General features: G+C 62.6%; 2 protein-coding genes across 2 annotated transcripts; both read right to left on the bottom strand.

Moving 5' to 3' along the window:
• Window positions 1-912: 912 nt before the first annotated feature.
• NR2F6 (nuclear receptor subfamily 2 group F member 6) lies at window positions 913-9,237 on the bottom strand. Its single transcript, XM_068173941.1, has 4 exons — window positions 8,796-9,237; window positions 4,805-4,899; window positions 2,738-3,268; window positions 913-1,234 (listed from the first exon to the last, which is right to left on the bottom strand). Exons 1-4 carry the CDS (start codon window positions 9,077-9,079, stop codon window positions 960-962), a joined length of 1,185 nt encoding a protein of 394 aa, XP_068030042.1. The 5' UTR covers window positions 9,080-9,237; the 3' UTR covers window positions 913-959.
• A 6,163-nt stretch (window positions 9,238-15,400) lies between these two features.
• Window positions 15,401-21,003, bottom strand: USHBP1 (USH1 protein network component harmonin binding protein 1). The gene is made up of 14 exons (XM_068173735.1): window positions 20,796-21,003; window positions 20,434-20,633; window positions 19,837-20,146; window positions 19,556-19,765; window positions 19,250-19,468; window positions 19,009-19,085; window positions 18,788-18,928; window positions 18,215-18,294; window positions 17,740-17,945; window positions 17,421-17,645; window positions 16,928-17,122; window positions 16,757-16,878; window positions 16,145-16,267; window positions 15,401-15,565 (listed from the first exon to the last, which is right to left on the bottom strand). Exons 1-14 carry the CDS (start codon window positions 20,802-20,804, stop codon window positions 15,403-15,405), a joined length of 2,280 nt encoding a protein of 759 aa, XP_068029836.1. The 5' UTR covers window positions 20,805-21,003; the 3' UTR covers window positions 15,401-15,402.

Raw genomic sequence — 21,003 nt, 5'->3', positions numbered from 1 at the left:
GGAACCCCAAAATCCCAAATCCTGAAGTCCCAAATCCTGAATTCTGGCTCATCCTGGTGCCAGCTGGGTGGGGACAGTCCTGGGGGGGGGGGGGGGCTGTGTCCCCTGTGTGTCCCCTCCACCTTTGGGGACACCCTGCGGACAACGCCAGGACCCCAAAATCTTTGGGGACAACCTCAGGACCCCAAAACTTTTGGGGACAATGTTGGAACCCCACAAATTCTGGTGACAATGCCGAGACCCCAAAACTTTTTTGGGCAACACCAGGACCCAAAACCTTTGGGGACAACGTCAGGACCCCAAAACTTTTGGGGACAATCTGGGGACAACATTGGGACCTCTTCTGGGGACAACGCCAGGACCCCAAAACCTTTGGTGACAATGCCAGGACCCCAGAACCTTTTGGGACAACACTGGGACCTCTTTTGGGGACAACCTCAAGACCCCAAAACTTTTGAGGACAATGCCGGGACTCCACAAGTTCCGGTGACAACGCCAGGACCCCAAAACCTTTGGCGCCAACCCCACAACCCTCCAGGCACCACCCGCGAGGGCGTGGCCCCATTCGGGCGGGACCGGGAGCCGCTGGCCTTGAGGAGAATCCCAATCCCGTTCTTGGGGAGTGTCCGGCCCGTTGTCCGGCCCATCCCATTGTCCGGCCTGTCCGGTTGTCTGGCCCATCCCGTTGTCCGGCCCATCCCATTGTCTGGCCCATCCCGTTGTCTGGCCCATCCCGTTGTCTGGCCTGTCCGGTTGTCCAGCCTGTCCCATTGTCCGGCCCATCCCGCTGTCTGGCCCATCCCATTGTCCGGCCTGTCCCGCTGTCCAGCCCATCCCGCTGTCCGGCCCATCCTGCTGTCCATCCAGCCCGCCCCATTGTCCGTCCCGTTCCATTTTCCGGCCCATCCCGTTGTCCGGCCAATCCCGTTCTCCGGCCCGTGCCGTCCGTCCGTCCGTCCCTACTGCCCGGCGCCGTAGGGCCAGTTGAAGGTGCTGCCGGACAGCAGCATGTCGCGGATCAGGGTCTCGATGGGGGTCTTGCCCACCAGGCGCATGAAGAAGAGCTGCGAGATGAGGGCGGCGGGCACGGCGCGCAGCGCGGGCAGCCGCAGCAGGAGCCGCCCGAAGCGCTGCGGCTGCGCCGGGAACTGCGCGCGCTCGTACTCGGTCAGCGCCACCTGCGCCTTCTCCTGCAGCGTCTCCACGTGCGCCGGGTCCGACAGCCCGCAGGCGTCTGCAAGGACACGGGGCCGCGGTTGGAGGGGATGGATGGTGCGGGGTTTGTAGGGGATGGATGTCGTGGGATTTGTGGGGGATGGATGTCGTGGGATTTGTGGGGGATGGATGTCGTGGGTTTTGTGGGGGATGGATGTCATGGGATTTGTGGGGGATGGATGTCGTGGGATTTGTGGGGGATGGATGTCATGGGATTTGTAGGGGATGGATGTCGTGGGATTTGTGGGGGATGGATGTCGTGGGATTTGTGGGGGATGGATGTCGTGGGATTTGTGGGGGATGGATGGCGCGGGGTTTGTAGGGGATGGATGTCGTGGGATTTGTAGGGGATGTCGCAGGATCCACTGGGAATATCCCCAAGGGAATATCCCAAAATCCAGTGTCCCCAAATCCATTGGGAGTTTCTCAAAATCCATTGGGAATGTCCCGAAATTTGTAGGGAATATTCCTGAAATCCATTGGGAACATCCCAAAATTTATAGAGAATATCCCAAAATCCATTGGGAATGTCTCAAAAATCCACTGGGAACCTCTCAAAATCCCAGAATACCAAGCCCCCAAACCGTCAGGAAAACCTACAAAAACCTTTCCCTACTCATTCCCAACTCCAGGTGGACCCAACCACCAACCCCTGGGAAAACATGGAACAGCCTCTCCCAGCTCATTCCCAGAACCCTCAAACCCTCAGAAAAACCCAGAAAAACCTCTCTGTGCCCATCCCCAACCCCAACTCCAAAATCCTTCAAGGAAAACCTCTCCCTACCCATCCCCAACCCCAAAAACCCCTGGGAAAACCCGGAAAAACCCCTCCGTATCCATCCTCAACGCCAAAAACCCTTGGAAAAACCTCTTCATACCCACTCCCAACCCCAGAAACCCATAGAAAAACTACTTCGTACCCATCCCCAAACCCAAAATCCCTTGGAAAAACCCGGAAAAACCCCTCCATACCCATCCCCAAACCCAAAAACTCAGAAAAACCCCTCCATATCCATCCCGAACCCCAAAAACCCATGGAAAAACCTCTCCGTCCCCATCCCAAACCCCAAAAACCCTTGGAAAAACCTGGAAAAAACCCTCCATACACATCCCCAAACCCAAAAACTCAGAAAAACCCCTCCGTATCCATCCCCAACCCCAAAAACCCATGGAAAAACCTCTCCGTCCCCATCCCCAACCCCAAAAACCCTTGGAAAAACCTGGAAAAACCCCTCCATACCCATCCCCAAACCCAAAAACTCAGAAAAACCCCTCCGTATCCATCCCCAACCCCAAAAACCCATGGAAAAACCTCTCTGTCCCCATCCCCAACCCCAAAAACCCTTGGAAAAACCTGGAAAAACCCCTCCATACCCATCCCCAACCCCAAAAACCCAGAAAAACCCCTCCATACCCATCCCCAACCCCAAAAACCCAGAAAAACCCCTCCATACCCATCCCCAACCCCAAAACCCCTCCGGGGAAATCCCCTCCCAGCCCGTCCCCGTCCCCGTCCCCGCACCGGGCGTGAAGAGCGCGATGGCCTTGAGGCAGCTGTACTCGGCCGAGTCCACCTGCAGCCGGTTGAGCTTCTCCACCTGCTCCTGGAAGACGCGGATCTGGTCCATGAAGGCCACCACCCTCTCGGCCGACATGGGCGAGGCGTGGAAGCCGGCGGCCGCCAGCAGCGGCGCCATGTGCAGCGGCAGCGCCGACTGCGCCGCGTTCAGCACGAAGAGCTCGCTCCAGCTCAGCCGCAGCAGGGCCACCTGGTCGGACACGGGCAGCTCCGGGAAGAAGGGGATGTTGCGCGCCCACTCCACGGTGCTGAAGAGCAGGCGGGCGGCCAGCTCGCAGATGTTGTCGATGCCCATGACGCTGCCCGGCTGCTGCGCGTACTGCGCGCCGTAGCGCGCCGCCGGGTAGGGCTCGGCGCGCAGCAGCTGCGAGATCAGCTCCGACACCGGCTGCCCGTTGAAGAAGTCGCCGGCGCCCGGCAGGGGGTTGGGGCTGCTGCCGGAGTGGCTCGGCGGGATGCGGCCCCGCTGCACGGCTGGGGAGGGGAGGAGGGGCAGGGTGTTCACCGCCATCCCAAGAAATCCCACCGGGTCTTCATCGCCATCCCAAAAAAAAAAATCTTACTGGGTTTTTCATAGCCACCCCAAAAAATCGCCCAGGATTTTCATCCTAATCCCAAAAAATCCCACTGGGTTTTCATCCCCATCCCAAAAAATCCCACTGGGTCTTCATCGCAATCCCAAACAATCCCACTGGGTTTTTATCCCAATCCCAAAAAATCCAACCGGATTTTCATCCCCATCCCAAAAAATCCCACCGGATCTTCATCGTGATCCCAAAAAAATCTTACTTGGTTTTCATCCCAATCCCAAAAAATCCCACTGGGTTTTCATCCTAATCCCAAAAAATCCCACTGGGTTTTCATCCCGATCCCAAAAAATCCCACTGGGTCTTCATCGCGATCCCAAACAATCCCACTGGCTTTTCATCCCAATCCCAAAAAATCCAACCGGATTTTCATCCCCATCCCAAAAAATCCCACCGGATCTTCATCGCGATCCCAAAAAAATCTTACTTGGTTTTCATCCCAATCCCAAAAAATCCCACTGGGTTTTCATCCTGATCCCAAAAAATCTTACTGGGTTTTCATCCCAATCCCAAAAATTCCCACCAGATTTTCATCCCAATCCCAAAAAATCCCACTGGATCTTCATCGTAATCCCAAAAAAATCTTACTGGGTTTTCATTGCCATCCCAAAAAATCCCACTGGCTTTTCATCCCCATTGCAAAAAAATCCCACTGGGTCTTCATCCCGATCCCAAAAAATCTTACTGGATCTTTATCCCGATCCCAAGAAATCCCACTGGATCTTCATCCTGATCCTACACGGATCCTACTGGATCTTCATCCCAATACCAAAGGCCCCTGCTGGATTTTCACCCCCATCCCACAGAATCCCAATGGATTTCCATCCCGACCCCACATGGATCGCGGTGTCCCATGCAGGGCTTTCCATGGAGAAAATGGGATTTGGGACAGCAGGAAAACCTCCCAAAACCATCCCGGATTTTTCCCATTGCTGAACCCACCTGGATGATCCCAATCGTGGCCCTGGAGCACCGGGAAAAGATCCTAAAAATCATCTTGGATTTTTGAGATACACCCGGGATTTTTAGGGATAAACCTGGGAATCTGGGGACAAACCTGGGATTTTTAAGGATAAACCCAGGATTTTTGGGATAAACCTGGGATTTTCTGGGATAAACCCAAGATTTTTGGGCTAAACCCAGGATTTCTGGGATAAACGCCTCCTCCTGGATGCCACATCCCGGGAAGCATTTGGGATTTGCATCCCGGGGGTGACGGGGGTGGAACGGGGAGCAGAATTTGGGATTTCCACAGATCCAGGAATCCACCCCATCCCGCAGCCCCAATCCCAGCTCCAGGCGGGCTCAGAAAACGAGGGAAAACCCCGAAAAATCCCCCAAAGAAAGGGGGGAAACGGGGTTTTTTCCCCCAGGCCTGGCATTCCCGGGATTCCTCGGGGTTCTTCGGGAATTTTTTCCGTACCTTCCTTCCTCATCCCCACTCGGAAGCACTTCTTGAGGCGGCAGTACTGGCACTGGTTCCGGTGGTGCTGGTCGATCTGGCAGTCCCGGTTGGATCTGCGGGAATCGTCGGGATCAGCTGGAATTCCTGGGAATTTCAAACCCCCCCCTCTGCCCCCCATCCATCCTGGGAATCCCAGAGCCCATGGCCCGGCTTTATGGGATTTTCTGGGAATGGTCCTTGCTGATGGCTTTTTTCTAGAAAGCTTTTGGGATTTTGTTCCTGGTGATCCCATGGAAGCGGCTCCTGGATTTCCAAGGAATTCCAGCAATTTCCTGGGGGGCTGGGCCTGAAATCCCTCAGGCAGCGCTGACCCCAAATCCTGCGGGATTCTGGGATAAAGGGAGAGAATTCCCAAAATTCCCAAACTCCCCGCAAAAGCAGTCCTGGCCCATGGATTCATCCCAAAATTCCCAAAATTCCTCCAATTCCCAAAATCCCTGCAAAAGGGGTCCTGGCTCCCATTCCCACATGGAATTTCCCCATCCAACCCCCCCGATGCCATTCCCAGGGCGATCCCGCAGCGGGAGATCCCTTCCCAGCGGGACTCGGGGATTTGGGATGAGCTGCGGCAGCCGCCGCAATCCCGACACGGATCTTTCCGGAATCCCAACACGGCTCCGCCGGGGCTCCCGCGGAATTAATTCATCCCGAACAGCCCCGGCGCGGCCGGGAACGTGATCCCGATGAAAAGCAGGGATCAGGAGCGGCCCTGACGTCTTCATCCAGCCCCGCGTTCCCGGAAAACGGAGCACTGGGAAGAGACCGGGAATTATCCCAGATTTTTTTTTTTTCCCAGTGGATGAAAACACCTGGGGGAGCCCCCAAGGTCTGGGAGCGTCGGGAAGAGATCCCAAAATTATGCCGGATTTTTTTCCCAGTGGATAAAACCACCCGGATAATTCCCACCGTGCCTTTGGAATTTTGGGAAAAGCTCCCAGAAATATGCCGGATTTTTCCCGATGGGCAAAATCACCTGGATGATCCCACCACAGCCTTGGAATTTCGGGAAAAGCTCCCCACAAATCATCCCAGATTTCTCCCAGTCCCAGCAGGAATTCCCTCAATCCCTCCCCAGCTCCAGGGGCGGCACAGGCCGGAATTCCCAGCTGGAAAAGCTTCCCAGAAAACCATCCCGGATTTTTCCCAGTGGATAAAATCACCGGGATAATTCCCACCGTGGCTTTGGAATTTCGGGAAAAGCTCCCAGAATTCCTCCCGGGGTTTTCCCAAGGGCCGAACCCTCCCCCACCGTGGGGAAAGCCTTCCCCAAAAATCCCCTCCGGAGTTTTCCAATGGGAAAGGCGGCAGCGAGCTGGGAAGTTTGGGAATCTTTTTGGGATCACCCTTTTCCATATTCCCAAATCCCAAATCACCTCCCTGTGGATGTGGCTCCCGGCCCTGCCTCAGTTTCCCCTCTGGATCCTTGGGGGATAAAGATGGGATTCTGGGAATTCCAAATTCCCGGAAAAACCGGAGCAAAGTCCCTGGGATAGGGAAGGGCTGGCAGCACTGGGATTTGGGATGTTCCTGAAGTTTTTTTTTCCTTTTTTTTTTTTTTTTTTTTAATCTAAAAAACCTGGAAGTGATTTGGGAATTGTCGGAATTTTGGGATATACCAGAGGGTTTTTCCTTTTTTTTTTTTTTTTTTTTTTTTTTTTTTAATTTCAAAAGCCAGGAAGTGACTTGGGAATTTTTGGCTTTTCCAGAGGAACAAAGCTCCAGGATCCCGCTTTTGTTCCGGGAATCCAAAGCGGCCCCGAGCTCATTTGCATATTCAAAGTGCCTTTAATTGTCGCTCCCGCTAATTACCCGCCCTAATTAAGTCATTAGCACAGCCCGGGCCTTTCGGAGCTTCCCAAACTTCCCAGCTCGCTGCCGCCTTTCCCATTGGAAAACTCCGGAGGGGATTTTTGGGGAAGGCTTTCCCCACGGTGGGGGAGGGTTCGGCCCTTGGGCAAAAACCCCGGGAGGAATTTTGGGAGCTTTTCCCGAAATTCCAAAGCCACGGTGGGAATTATCCCGGTGATTTTATCCACTGGGAAAAATCCGGGATGATTTTCTGGGAAGCTTTTCCAGCTGGGAATTCCGGCCTGTGCCGCCCCTGGAGCTGGGGAGGGATTGAGGGAATTCCTGCTGGGACTGGGAGAAATCTGGGATGATTTGTGGGGAGCTTTTCCCGAAATTCCAAGGCTGTGGTGGGATCATCCAGGTGATTTTGCCCATCGGGAAAAATCCGGGATAATATCAGGATCGGGAGCCGATTCCAGCCGGGATTGGAGCCGGGATTGGATCCCGGGGCTCCCGGATGATTCCCGATCCTTTTCCCTTCTCCCAGAGATTCCAGAGCCCTCCCTGAGCCGGGATGAGGGAATGGGGACCCTCAGAAATTTGGGAATTCTGTCCTCCGGGAGCAGCCTGGCACTAGGGACTCCCTCGTTCCAAACTCTGGGAATTCTGGAGGTTCCAGCAGCTCCGAACTTCCTGAGGATCCCATCCCTGATTCCTCAGGGATCCTGCATCCCAGTGTTCCAGGGGATCCCTGCTCCCGGTATCCCGGAATTCCAGGGGATCCCTGCTCCCGGTATCCCGGAATTCCAGGGGATCCCTGCTCCCGGTATCCCGGAATTCCAGGGCATCCCTGCTCCCGGTATCCCAGAATTCCAGGGCATCCCTGTTCCCGGTACCCTGGAATTCCTGGGGATCCCTGCTCCCGGTATCCCGGAATTCCAGGGGATCCCTGCTCCCGGTACCCTGGAATTCCTGGGGATCCCTGCTCCCGGTATCCCGGAATTCCAGGGGATCCCTGCTCCCGGTACCCTGGAATTCCTGGGGATCCCTGCTCCCGGTATCCCGGAATTCCAGGGGATCCCCACTCGCCGAATCCTAGCACCTCCCTGCTCCCGATCTCCCGGATCCCGGTGTTCCCCCGGATCCCTGATCCCGATATCCCAGTGGATCCCGGTATCCCGGTGGATCGCTGCTCCTGGTATTCCAGCGGATCCCCGCTCCCGGTATCCCCCCGCTCCCGCTGGATCCCGGCGCTCCCGGCATTCCCGCGTCTCCCGCTGGATCCCGGCCGTGCCCGGGGTGAGTCACGGGCACCGCGGGAATGCCGGGAGCGCCGGGAACACCGGGAGGGACCGGGATGGATCCCTGGGGATGGACCGGGAATGAACGCGGGAACATCGGGAATGGACCGGGAATGCGGCCGGGGGATGGACCTGGAATACCGGGAATGGGGGCGGCCGGGGGGCGGAAACTGGGATGGACTGGGGGAGACTGGGATGGACCGGGGAGACTGGGATGGACCGGGAGAAACTGGGATGGACTGGGGAAACTGGGATGGACTGGGGGAGACTGGGATGGACTGGGGGAGACTGGGATGGACCGGGGAAACTGGGATGGACTGGGGAAACTGGGATGGACTGGGGGAGACTGGGATGGACCGGGGAGACTGGGATGGACCGGGGAAACTGGGATGGACCGGGGAAACTGGGATGGACTGGGGGAAACTGGGATGGACTGGGGGGAGCCACTGGGCTGGACTGGGGGCACGGTTTCGAGCTGCACTGGGCACCCCTAATTTGCACTGGGAGCCACTTGTCTGTCCCGGGTGACCCTCGTGCCGCACTGGTTTGTACTGGGAGAGCCCTCATTTGCACTGGGGGGGCCTCGTGCTGTACTGGGAGCCACCGGTTTGTACTGGGAGCCCCTCGTGCTGTACTGGGAGCCCCTCGTGCTGTACTGGGAGCCACCGGTTTGTACTGGGAGCCCCTCGTGCTGTACTGGGAGCCACCGGTTTGTACTGGGACACCCCCAGCACCACCACACCGAGACCCCAACTCATCCCCAGCCGGGATCCCCCCGGTGTTCCCCCGCTCCCCTCCCGGTGTTCCCCCGCTCCCCCCGCCGTGTCCCCGCCGTGTCCCCGCGGTGTCGCCGCTGTCACCTGCAGGTGTAGCTGAGGTTCCTGCGGATGCTGCGCTTGAAGAAGCTCTTGCAGCCCTCGCAGGTGAACACGCCGTAGTGCTTCCCGCTGGATTTGTCCCCGCACACCACGCAGTCCGCGCCGGCCCCGGGCCGCTCCTCCTCGCCGTGCTCCGCGTCGCTGCCGCCGCCGCCGGGGGACGCCGCCTCCTCCGCTCCGCCGCCGCCGCCGCCGCCGCCGCCGCCTCCGGTGCCACCAGCTCCGCCACCGTTCGGCTCGCCCCAAGCGCCGGCCACCATGGCCATGGCTCCGCGGGGCCGCGGGGGCTCAGCGCCGCATCGAGCGGAGCCTGCCGGTGCTGCTGCTCCTCCCGGTGCTTCTCCCGGTGCTGCTTCTGCTCCCGGTTCTTCTCCGCCCGATGCTGCTTTTGCTCCCGGTTCTTCTGCTGCCGGTGCTGGTTCTGCTCCCGGTTCTTCCCCTCCCGGTTCTTCCCCTCCCGGTTCTTCTCCTCCCGGTTCTCCTCCCGGTTCTTCCCCTCCCGCTGCTTCCCCGCGCCGAGTTCGGTAAGTTTTACCGAGGAACCGCTGGCCGGGAAAAGCGCCGCTTTTTGGGGTAGTTTTTCTTTTTTAGGTTTTTTTTTGGGGTCGCCCCCTCAGGGATTTGTCGCTCTCCTCCTCCTCCTCCTCCTGCCGGTTCACGGCCCCGCGGAAAGTTTGCGGCGGCGGCGGCGGCGGGGCCGGGGCGCGGCGCATCCCCCCGCGGGCACCGGCCGCATGCGGGGCCGCTCCCGCCCCCGGTGGCTCCTGCGCTCCGCGGCACCGGCTGGAAGGAGGAGGAGGAGAGGAGGAGGAGGAGGAGGAAGGAGGCGGCGCTGCCCCGGTTCGCCCTCGCCGCTCTCCGGGCCCCGCCGCCGCTCGCAGCCCGGTGCCGGTGCGGCTGCGGGTGCGGCGGGACCGGCTCCGCCGAGCCCCGGGGCTCTCCCCGCCTCCCGTGAAAGAGCAAAGTTCAGCCGCTGCCGCGGTGGCCGCCCTGGATGCTCCTCCCCGGCCTCCTCCCCTTCCGCTCCCGGGTCCTGCCCCGGTCCCGGCCCCGCCGCCGCCGCCGCCGCCGCCGCCGCCGCACCGGGGCCGTCCCCCGCCCCCCGCGCCCCGCGGGTCGGGAACGGCCACCGGGGGGAGCGGGGCCGGGGGGAGCGGGGGAGCGGGGATGGAGAGCGTGGTTCGGGCACCGGAGGCGGCGGCCGGGGCCCCTCCCGGGCCCCCGCGGCGGTTCGGGCACCCCCGGGGCTCGGCCGGCACCGGGAGCTGCGGGGACAGCGGGAGGCTGGCACCGGGAGCGCTGGGAAACCGGGATGGGGCTGGGAAACTGGGATCAAACTGGGAAACCGGGGTCAAACTGGGAAACTGGGATCAAACTGGGAAACTGGGATCAAACTGGGAAACCGGGATCAAACTGGGAAACTGGGATGGGGCTGGGAAACTGGGATGGGGCTGGGAAACTGGGAAACTGGGATGGGGCTGGGAAACCGGGATCAAACTGGGAAACCGGGATCAGATTGGGAAACTGGGATGGGACTGGGGAACTGGGATCAGACCGGGATCCCAAGATCAAACTGGGATCTCGGGACCCAAGCGAGGGCCTGGCATGGCTCCGGGATTCCAGGATCAAACTGGGAGCTCCACACTGTACCAGGAACCTGGCACTGGGACAGGAGCCCCACATGGCACTGGGATCCCAGCGCGGAACTGGGAATCTGGGATCAAACTGGGATCACTGGGATTCTGGGTCAAACTGGGAGCCTGGCACTGGCACAGGGACTGGGATTCCAGGATCTACCCGGGATCCCAGCATCAAACTGGGAGACTGGCATTGTACTGGGAGCCCCACATTGTACCGGGAGAAAATCCTGTGGCCCCATAAAGTCCCACAGCCCCATAAACCCCCATGGCCCCGTAAAGTCCTGTGGCCCCGCAATGTCCCACGACCCCAAATATTCCTGCAGCCCTAAAAAGTCCTGAGACCCCAAAAAGTCCCTGTGACCCCAAAAAGTCCCCATGACCCCAAAAAGTCCCTGTGACCCCAAAAAGTCCCATGGCCCCATAAAGTCCTGAGATCCCAAAAAGTCCCCATGACCCCAAAAAGTCCCGTGGCCCCAAAAAGTCCCGTGGCCCCAAAAAGTTCCGTGGCCCCAAAAAGTCCCTGTGACCCCAAAAAGTCCTGTGGGCCCAAAAAGTCCCTGTGACCCCCAAATGTCTTGCGGGCCCAAAAAGTCCCTGTGACCCCCAAATGTCTTGCGGCCCCATAAAGTCCCCATGACCCCAAAAAGTCCCTGTGACCCCAAAAAGTCCCATGGCCCCATAAAGTCCTGAGATCCCAAAAAGTCCTTGTGACCCCAAAAAGTCCCGCGGCCCCATGAAGTCCCTGCAGCCCCAAAAGGCCCCTGCGGCCCCATAAATCGCGGCTGCAATGCGGTCGATCCAGTCGGACCCGTCGGGGCCAGGTGGGTGCTGGGATTCCTGGGAATCATTAACCATGGGATCATCGGGACAATCCCAGCGGGAAAAGGTGCCTGACCCCCGGCACCCCGCCCTGCCCCGGCGACGGGGGCAAAGTCCCCAGGGTGACCCCAAACACCCCGCGGTGTCCCCAAGGTGCCAGGCTGGGATTGGCCTTGGAATTCCTGATCCGTGTTCTGGGTCGGGATGAAGGGGAAAGCCAAGCTGAGCCTGGAATTAGGGCGCAGCAGAGGTGGCCATAAATGAAATGAAACCCCAAATTCCCTGGATTTAGGGATCTGATCCTAAAGCCCCCCAAACCATGGGATAACCCCTGGAACATCCAGCTGGGAACGGGGCTGGGTTTTGGGGGATCCCAATCCACATGTCCCCACCATGTCCCCAAGGGTGAGGGTGCCCCAGTTCCCTGGATTTAGGGTGCTCTGCTCACTGAAAGTGACCGATCCCAATTCCCCAAATCATGGGATAACCCCTGGAGAATCCAGCTGGGAACGGAGCCGGATTTGGGGGATCCCAACCCGGGCCCAGCGGGGCCACCCCCACCCTTCCCCCATGCCGGGCTGGGATTTATGGCCCCGGATTCCCTGGGGAAAAAAAAAACCAACGCAAACCCCAGCAAAACCCCAAAATAACAATCCAGGAACAAAGGGGGAAATCGGATCCGGGTTTGCTTGGATGTCCTCGGTGTCCGCTTGGGGCAGGCGTTTGATCTCTGGAGGAATTCCAGTTCCCAAATTCCCGAATTCTCAAATTCCCGAATTCCCATTCCCGCTCCTCCTCCTCCGCTCCCGCCCTACAAAAGGCCCCGGGAAGGCTCTGAGGCTTTTCCGGGCTCCTTTTTGGTATCGGACGCATCTCCGGAGGCTTTTGGGTGGTTTGGGGTTTCTGGGGATGGGGATGAGGTTGGGAATGTGCTGGAGGTGGTGGAAAAGCGGGAAAAGATCCAAAAAATCATCCTGGATCTTCCTAATGGACAAACCTGGCCTTAGGGGGCCAGGAAAAGATCCCAAAAATCACCCCAGATTTTTTTTCAGTGGGTGAAATCACCTGGGTGATAGCCACCATGGATTTGGGATCGGACTGGGGTTGGATCGGGATTGGATCAGGATCAGATCAAGACTGGACTGGGATTGGATCTGGATTGGACTGGGATTGGACTGGGATTGGACTGGGATTGGATCAGGATTGCACTGGGAATGTATTGGGATTAGTTCAGGATTAGCTCGGGATTGGATCAGGATTGGACTGGGATTGGACTGGGACCACCCCGTCCCTCTGTCCGTCCATCCCCCCTGATGCCCCATGGGTGAAATTGGGGGATTTTGGGGTCAAATCCCTGATTTTCAGCCACTCTGGGGGTTCAAGACTCGGTGTCACCACATTGTTCCCTGCCACGTCCCCAGTGTCGCCCCAAGGAGAGCCCCAATTCCTGGGGCTGACCTGATCCCTCCGCCTTTCCAGCGGGGAAACTGAGGCACGAACCGGGGACACGCGGTGGCCCCGGGCTCAGCGGGACGTGGCAGGGGGAGGCGCCAGCGCCAGGTGCCACCTGCCCTGTCCCCTGCTGTCCCCTGCTGTCCCCTCTGTCCCCTCTGTCCCCCGGGCCGGGGCGGCCCCGGCTGCCCCCGCCTTTCACGCGGGGCCTGACCCCGCACAAAGCGGATTTGAATCTCAAAAGGGCCCCGGGGCCCAGCCCTGACCTCTGACCCCGGGGGCAGCCCGGAGCCCCGGACAGACACCGGACACCGGACATGGACACGGACGCCGGGCACGGACACAGACACGGACGCCGGACATGGATACGGACACTGGGCACAGACATGGACAGCGGGCATGGACACGGACACCGGGCATGGACACGGACAGCGGGCATGGACACGGACACCGGGCATGGACATGGACACTGGGCATGGACACCGGGAACGGACACGGACACCGGACATGGATACGGACACTGGGCACAGACATGGACAGCGGGCATGGACACGGACAGCGGGCATGGACACGGACAGCGGGCATGGGCATGGACACGGACACCGGGCATGGACACCGGGAACGGACACGGACACCGGACATGGACACGGACACCGGGCACAGACATGGACAGCAGGCACAGACAGCAGGCACCAGACATGGACACGGACAGCGGGCATGGACACTGGGCACCGGGCACCAGACATGGACACGGACACGGGGCACGGACACCGGGCAGCGGGGACGGGTCCAGCGGCACCAGTGGCCCCGGTGGCACCGCCCCGGTGGCACTCGGTGGCCCGGGAGGGCTCCGAACTTTGAGGCGACCCCGATTCGGAGTGCGTGGGGTGGAGGTGGCTCCTGAATTTTCCCTGAAGCCCTGAAGTGTCCCCAAATCCCTGGATCCTGAATTATCCCCCATCCCAAATCCCTGCATCCCAAATCCCTGCATCCCAAATCCCGCATCCCAAATCCCCCATCCCAAATCCCCCATCCCAAATCCTCCATCCCAAATCCTTCATCCCAAATCCTCCATCCCAAATCCTGCATCCCAAGTCCCCCATCCCAAATCCTGCATCCCAAATCCCGCATCTCAAGTCCCCCATCCCAAATCCTGCATGCCAAATCCCGCATGCCAAATCCCCCATCCCAAATCCCCCATCCCAAATCCCCCATCCCAAAATCCCCCATCCCAAAATCCCTCTCCCAGCCCTCTCCACCACCCCAATTCCAGATGCTGATCCCTGGATCCTAAAGCTCTGCTGCGGGATCCCTCCAGGGAAAATCCAGCCCGCATCCCATAAACCCCGTCCCATCCCATAAATCCCACCCTATGGATCCCATCCCCTGGATCCCACCCCATGGATCCCACCCCATGGATCCCATGGATCCCATCCCATAAATCCCACCCCATGGACCCCATCCCATGGATCCCACCCCATGGACCCCATCCCTTTCCACACCCGTGCCTCAGTTTCCCCAGCGCCGTTATCCCAAATCCGTCATTGCCGCCCGGCTGAGCCCATCCCGGTCCCGCAGGCGCGGGGTCACCGCTCCCGTCCCCTCCTGAATATGGATGTGCCACCGCCGTCACCTTTGACCGGGGCCACCGCGGGGGACCCGGCCTTTGTCCCCAGCCCCCGGGGACAGACCGGGCCGGGGCTCTCTGTGGGGCTCTCCAGGAGTTTTGGGGTCTCCAGGGTTTGCGTGGGGCTGCTCAGGGATTTTGGGGGGCTCTCCAGGGATTTTGGGGGGATCTCCAGGGGTTTTGGGGTGTGTCCAGGGATTCTGGGGGGCTCTCCAGGGATTTTGGGGGGTTCTCCAGGGGTTTTAGGGTGTGTCCAGGGACTTTTGGGGATTCTCCAGGGATTTTGGGGGTTGTCCAGGGATTTGGGGGGTTCTCCAGGGACTTTTGGTGGTGTCCAGGGATTTTGGGGGGTTCTCCAGGGGTTTTGGGGTGTGTCCAGGGATTTTTGGGGGGTTCTCCAGGGATTTTGGGGGGTTCTCCAGGGGCTTTTGGGGATTCTCCAGGGATTTTGGGGGTTCTCCAGGGATTTGGGAGGGTTCTCCAGGGTTTTTTTTTGGGTTCTCCAGGGATTTTTGGGGTGTCCAGGGGTTTTTGCAATTTCTCCTGGGACAAACTGAGCCGGGCCCCCCGCTGCCCCCAAAACCCCAAATGCCGTGGGGCTGAGCCACGAGTTTATTATTGGGGGGTCCAGCGGGAACCCCCCCGGTTTCGGGGGTTTTGAGAAGTGTCCAGGGGTTTTTGGAGTTCTCCGGGGATCTTTGGGGGTTCTCCAGGGACTTTGGGGATTCCTAATGGATTTCCGGGTTCCCCCATGGATTTTCAGATTTCCCCGTGGATTTCCGGGTTTCCCCAAGGATATTCGGGTTTCCCCGAGGATTTTCAGATTTCCCCACGGATATTCGGATTTCCTCATGGATTTCTGTGGTTTCTGCATGGATTTTGAGATTTCCCCGTGGATTTCCGGCTTTCCCCGTGGATTTGTGCTGTTTCCCCGCAGATTTTCGACTTTCCCCAAGGACTTTAGGGTTTCCCCACGGATTTCCGGGTTTCCCCGTGGATTTCCACATTTCCCCGTGGATTTCCGCCTTTCCCCGTGGCTTTCCGGGGCTCCCTAGATGCAGGTCTCGCCGCCGCGCTCGAGGTCCCGCAGTGTCCGGGCCAGGGCTCGCTCCCTGCGGCCGTGCTGGCCCCGCAGCGCCGCCGCCCGCGCCTGCAGCCGCCGCAGCTGCTCCGCCTGCCTGCGCCGCGCCCCGCGGTACGCCAGGGCCAGCGAGCTGCGGGCAGCGCCAGCCCCGGGCCACCGGGCGCTCAGGGGCTGTGCGGGATCCGGGCCGTCCGGGGATTTGGGGGATTTGGGGATTTAGGGAGCCAGGGGGAGCCGCGGGATTCGGGGGAACCGGGGATTTGGGGATTTTGGGAGTCAGGGAGTCGGGGGATCTAGAGGAGCTGGAGATTTTTGGGATTTGGGGATTTAGGGAGTCAGGGGAGCCGAGGGATCCAGGGGAGCCGGGGGTTTTGGGATTTAGGGAGTCGGGGAGTCGGGGGATGCAGGGAATTCGGGGGAGCCGGGGGTTTTGGGATTTGAGGAGTCGGAGGAGCTGGGGGATCCAGGGGAGCTGGGGATTTTGGGATTTAGGGAGTCAGGGAGTTGGGGGAGCCGAGGGAATGAGGGGAACCAAAAGGAATCAGGGGACTGAGGGACCCGAGAGGGCCCCGGACACCCAGGACACCCAGGGGACCCGGGAGACCTGGGGGACCCAGGACACCCGGGGGACCCGGGGGACTCAGGACACCCAGGACACCCAGGACACCCAGTGGACCCGGGGGACACCGGCCCGAGGCCCCGCGCCCACCTGTGCGCCTGGAGGAGCTCCATGGTGGCGGCGGCGCCGTGCGCCTGCTGGGCACGGCTGGCAGCGCTGCCCTGCTCCAGGGCCAGCGCCAGCTCCTGGGCACGGCCGCGCAGCCGCTCCGTCCTGGGGACACGCGTGTCACCAGCGCCACCCCCCAGCCCGCCCCAGCGCCATTCCCGGCCCCACAGAATTCCCAATCCCACAGAATTCCCAGCCCCACACAGTTCCCAGCCCCACACAGTTCCCAATCCCACAGAATTCCCAGCCCCACACAATTCCCAACCCCACACAATTCCCAATCCCACAGAATTCCCAATCCCACATAGTTCCCAGCCCCACACAGTTCCCAATCCCACACAATTCCCAGCCCCACACAGTTCCCGATCCCACACAATTCCCAGCCCCACACAGTTCCCAATCCCACAGAATTCCCAGCCCCACACAGTTCCCAATCCCACAGAATTCCCAGCCCCACACAGTTCCCAATCCCACACAATTCCCAATCCCACACAATTCCCAATCCCACAGAATTCCCAATCCCACATAGTTCCCAGCCCCACACAGTTCCCAATCCCACACAATTCCCAGCCCCACACGGTTCCCATCCCTCACCTGGCCCGGATCCGGAGCAGCTCCTCCCGGGTTCTCTCGGGGTCCGGGGGGTTCTGTGGAGCCATCGCCGCCCCCCGGCCCATCCGCGCGTCCTGCAGAGATTCCCGGGCTGTCTCCCGTCCCTCGGGATCCCCCAAACCCCGGGAACGGCCCCACGGCACCCATCTCTACCTCGGAGCTGCCGGAGCTGCTGCCGGAGCTGCCGGAGGGTCCATCCTGTCCATCCCGGTCCCGTTCCCGTTCCCGGTGCTGCAGCAGGAGGCGCAGCGCGGCCTCGCGGGGTCCGTGCGCGGCCAGGAGCAGTTCCAGGGCCCGCTTCTCCTTCTGGGCCAGCTGCAGCCGCGTCCGCAGCTCCGCCAGCGCCTCCTGGGCACCGCGGGGGAAACTGAGGCACGGGCAGGGGAGCCGGGCAGGGACCGGGGAGGGATCCAGGGAAGGGTCAAGGGAGGGACCCAGAGAGGGATCCATGGAGAAATCCAGAGAAGGTCCCAGAGAAGGATCCAGGGAGGGATTGATGGAGGGATCCAGGGGAGGATCCAGGGAGGGATCCATGAAGAGATTGATGGAGGGATCCAGGGAATGATCCGGGAAGGATCCAGGGAATGATCCAGGGAGAGATCCAGGAAGGATCCAGGGAGGGATCCAGGGGGGATCCGAAGCCCACCTTGAGCACGGCCAGCTCCTGCAGCAGCTCCTCCTTCTCCGGCCGCCTCCAGCCGGGCAGCAGCGCCCGCGCTTCCCGCAGCGCCCGCTCCGCCCGGCCTCGGGGGTCCCGCTCCCGGGGGGGCTCCGAGGGCTCGGGGGCGTCCAGCAGGGACCCCTCCACCGCCGCCTGCTCGGCGCGGAGCCGCCGGATGAGTTCCCGCAGCGCTCCCTCCTCCATCCCCCGCCAGCTGCGGGGCGGGCACGGCGGCGGTGGGCGCGGGGGACACGGGGGGGGCTCAGCGCCGGGACCCCCGCGCCCCCCGGTACCTGTGAGCCCCGGGGCTGTCCGCGGGGTCCTCCCGGCTGTCCGGTTCCGCTGGCCCCGCGGGCTCCGGTGTGGCGGGGCCGGGTCCCGGTGCGTGGCCCGGGCTCGGTTCCGGTGTGGTGGGGCCGGGTCCCGGTTCCGGTGTGGCGGGGGCGGGTCCCGATTCGTGGTCCGGGCTCGGTTCCGCTGCGGTTCCTGGGCACGGTGCGGGCAGTGCCGCTGCCCAGGGCCACCCACAAGGGGGTGTGGGGGGCTTTGGGGTGCCCCACAAGCTCCCTGCATCCCCCCGAAATCCTCCCAGTACCTCCCAGTATCCCCATGTGTGCCTCACGCTTCCCTTCAGCATCCTCCCTGCTTGCTCCTCGGTATCCCCCAGTATCCCCCCAGTATCCCCCCAGTATCCCCCCCGTGACCCCAGTATCCCCCCAGTATCCCCCCTCATGACCCCCCAGCCCCTCCAGCGCCCCGTGCTCCCCGCTGTCACTCACCCCCACGGGTGCCACCCTCCGGTGCCACCTTTGCTCGCACCAGGTCCAGGAGGGCAGCGTAGGCCTCCCCGCAGCGCTCACTGGGGGACGAGAGGCTCAGGGGGACTGTCCCCATCTCTGTCCCCAGCCCTGTCCTCATCCCTGTCCCCATCCCGATCCTGATCCCTGTCCCCATCCCATCAATCCCATCCATCCCGTCCCATCCCATCCCGTCCCATCCCGTCCCGTCCCGTCCTGTCCCATCCCATCCATCTCATCCCATCCCACCCCACCCCACCCATCCCGTCCCGTCCCGTCCCGTCCCGTCCCTGTCCCCATTCAGGTCCTGATTCCTGTTCTGATCCTAAGGGGTTCAGCAAGACTGTCCCCATCCCTGTCCCATCCCGAGGGTCTCTGGGGACTGTCCCCATCCCGAGGGTCTCAGGGGACTGTCCCCATCCCTGTCCCATCCCGAGGGTCTCTGGGGACTGTCCCCATCCCGAGGGTCTCAGGGGACTGTCCCCATCCCTGTCCCATCCCGAGGGTCCCTGGGGACTGTCCCCATCCCCATCTCTGTCCCCGTCCCTGTGGCACCTGCAGCGCAGCGCCAGCCGCAGCCCGCTGCAGCGGGACTCTGTCCGCCCCAGCTCCATGCTCAGCCGCTCCGCCTCGCCCTTGCACTCGCCCAGCGCCGCCGCCAGCTCCCGGTTCGCCTCCTGCAGCCGCGCCAGCACCCTGCGGGCCCGCGGTCACCGGAGCCGTGCCTCAGTGTCCCCGGGGGGGGTTGGGGGACTCGGGGGTTTGGGGGGACTCACCCCTGCAGGTGCTGCAGCCGCTCCTCCTGCTCCCGGCCGGGGCCCGCCGAGGGCTGGGGGGACAGCGGGGCGTGGGGCTGGACCGGGAGGGTGCGACATGGAGGGGAGCGGCCCTGGGGGTGATCCCGGGGGGCGGCACCGGGGGCCGAGCGCCGTCACCACCCCGGGTGACATCCTGCGGAGGGGACCCCAGACCCCCGTGCCAGGGCAGGACCCACCCGTGCCCCGGCCCCGCACTCACCCCGTGCCCCGGGGGGCTGCTGGGCCCGGGGGTGTCACCGACCGCGGGGGTGTCGCCGGTCCCGGGAGTGTCACCGGTTCCGTGGGTGTCACCGACCCCGGGAGTGTCACCGGTTCCGTGGGTGTCACCAGTCCCCGGGGTGTCACCGGTTCCGTGGGTGTCACTGCCAGAGGCCCCCGGCTCCTCCAGCCTGGCCAGAGCCTCCCGCAGGTCCCGCACCTGAACCGGACACGGGGCTCAGCACCGGGGCCGCTCTGGTGACGCCCCGACGGTGGCACCCGGTGACGCCCCGACGGTGGCACCCACCTTGCCCTGCAGGCGCTCCCGCTCGCCCCGCAGCGCCCGCAGCGCGGCCGTGGCCTGGCCCAGCTCCTCGTCGCGTTGGCCCAGGGTTGCCCGCAGGCTCGCGTTCCTCGCCGCCGCCGCCGCCACCTCCGCCGGGAGCCCCGGCCCCGCCGCCCCCTCCGGGCACCAGCGGCGCGCCCAGCCCGGTGTCCGGCTCAGCTCCTCCAGGCTCTGGCCGTGCCGGGCTGGTCAGTCCGTGCCCGCCGTGCCGCCCTGGGCACCGCGGGCGTGGCGGGGCTCACCTGGACCGCTCGGTGCCAGGCCGGGGCGGGCGGTGGCCACGCCGGCGGCTGCCGGTGGCGGGAGAACACGGCGCGCTCCAGGGAGCTCACGGCGTGCTGCAGGCGCTCGAAGAGGTCCGGGCTGCGCGCTGGGGACAGCGACAGCGACACGGCCGCGGTCAGGGCAGGGACAGCGCCGCGGTGGCACACGCGGTGGCACGGCGTGCGGCGCTCACCGTCCGGGCCGCTGCCACCGCGGCGGCGCGGCGCTGGGCTGGCGGCGGCGACACTGGGGACAGTGGCGGTGGCCTCCCAGCCGTCCTCATCCTCGCTGCGGGGCGGTGAAGGGCACCGTGAGGTCCCGGTGTCCCCTCGGCCCCGGTGTCCCCTGGGTCCCGGTGTCCCCTCGGTCCCGGTGTCCCCTGGGTCGCGGTGTCCCCGCTGTCCCGGTGTCCCCTGGGTCCCGGTGTCCCCTGGGTCCCCGTGTCCCCTCGCTCCCGGTGTCCCCGCTGTCCCGGTGTCCCCTCGCTCCCGGTGTCCCCTCGCTCCCGGTGTCCCCGCTGTCCCGGTGTCCCCTCGGTCCCGGTGTCCCCGCTGTCCCGGGGGCGGTGCCGGTACCTGGCGGGGCGCTGCTGTCGCGGGGCCGCCCCTGCCAGCAGCGGGATGTCCTCGGTGTCGCCGGCCACGTCCTCGTCATCCTCCTCCTCCTCCTCCTCTTCCTCCTCCTCCTCGCGCGGGGGCCGGGCCGGGGTGGCCGTGGCGGCGGCCGCGCCCCGTTCAGCACCGGGGGCAGAGCGGGTGGCACCTACCGGGCTTTCCTGGCACAGGGATGAGCTGTGGCCACCAGCCCCGCCCGCTGGGCCACCAGCCCCGGCCCGGTGTCCGGAGCGGGAGTTCCACAGCGGAGCGCGGCACGAGGAGCCCCGGGGCCGGGTGGGGTCAGCCCCGGGTGGGGTCAGCCCCGGGCGGTGCCTGCTCACCTCTTCCATGCCGGGATCGTCCTGCCCGTGGCTCCCAGGGCTCCCAGCACGTCCCAGTTCCAAACTGGGGCTCCCAGAACGTTCCGGTTCCGCTCTGAGGGTCCCAGCACGTCCCAGTTCCAAACTGGGGCTCCCAGAACGTTCCGGTTCCGCTCTGAGGGTCCCAGCACGTCCCAGTTCCAAACTGGGGCTCCCAGCACGTCCCAGT

Source organism: Anomalospiza imberbis, chromosome 27, assembly GCF_031753505.1.
Source record: "Anomalospiza imberbis isolate Cuckoo-Finch-1a 21T00152 chromosome 27, ASM3175350v1, whole genome shotgun sequence".
Taxonomy (NCBI): Eukaryota; Metazoa; Chordata; class Aves; order Passeriformes; family Viduidae; genus Anomalospiza; species Anomalospiza imberbis.
This window is presented reverse-complemented; position numbering and strand designations above follow the sequence as displayed.

Bases quoted from the DNA above. Each gene is read 5' to 3' on its own strand.
- NR2F6 (XM_068173941.1), bottom strand. From the start codon at position 9,079: ATGGCCATGGTGGCCGGCGCTTGGGGCGAGCCGAACGGTGGCGGAGCT. The intron at 3,269-4,804 runs GTACGGAAAAAA...TCCCCTCCCCAG, and splicing joins AGTGGGGATGAGGAAGGAAG to CCGTGCAGCGGGGCCGCATC. The intron at 1,235-2,737 runs GTGCGGGGACGG...GTGTCCTTGCAG, and splicing joins CATCGCGCTCTTCACGCCCG to ACGCCTGCGGGCTGTCGGAC.
- USHBP1 (XM_068173735.1), bottom strand. The intron at 20,147-20,433 runs GTACCGGCACCG...ACCGCCCCGCAG, and splicing joins CGACAGCAGCGCCCCGCCAG to CGAGGATGAGGACGGCTGGG. The intron at 19,086-19,249 runs GTGAGTGCGGGG...CTCCCGGTCCAG, and splicing joins GCAGCCCCCCGGGGCACGGG to CCCCACGCCCCGCTGTCCCC.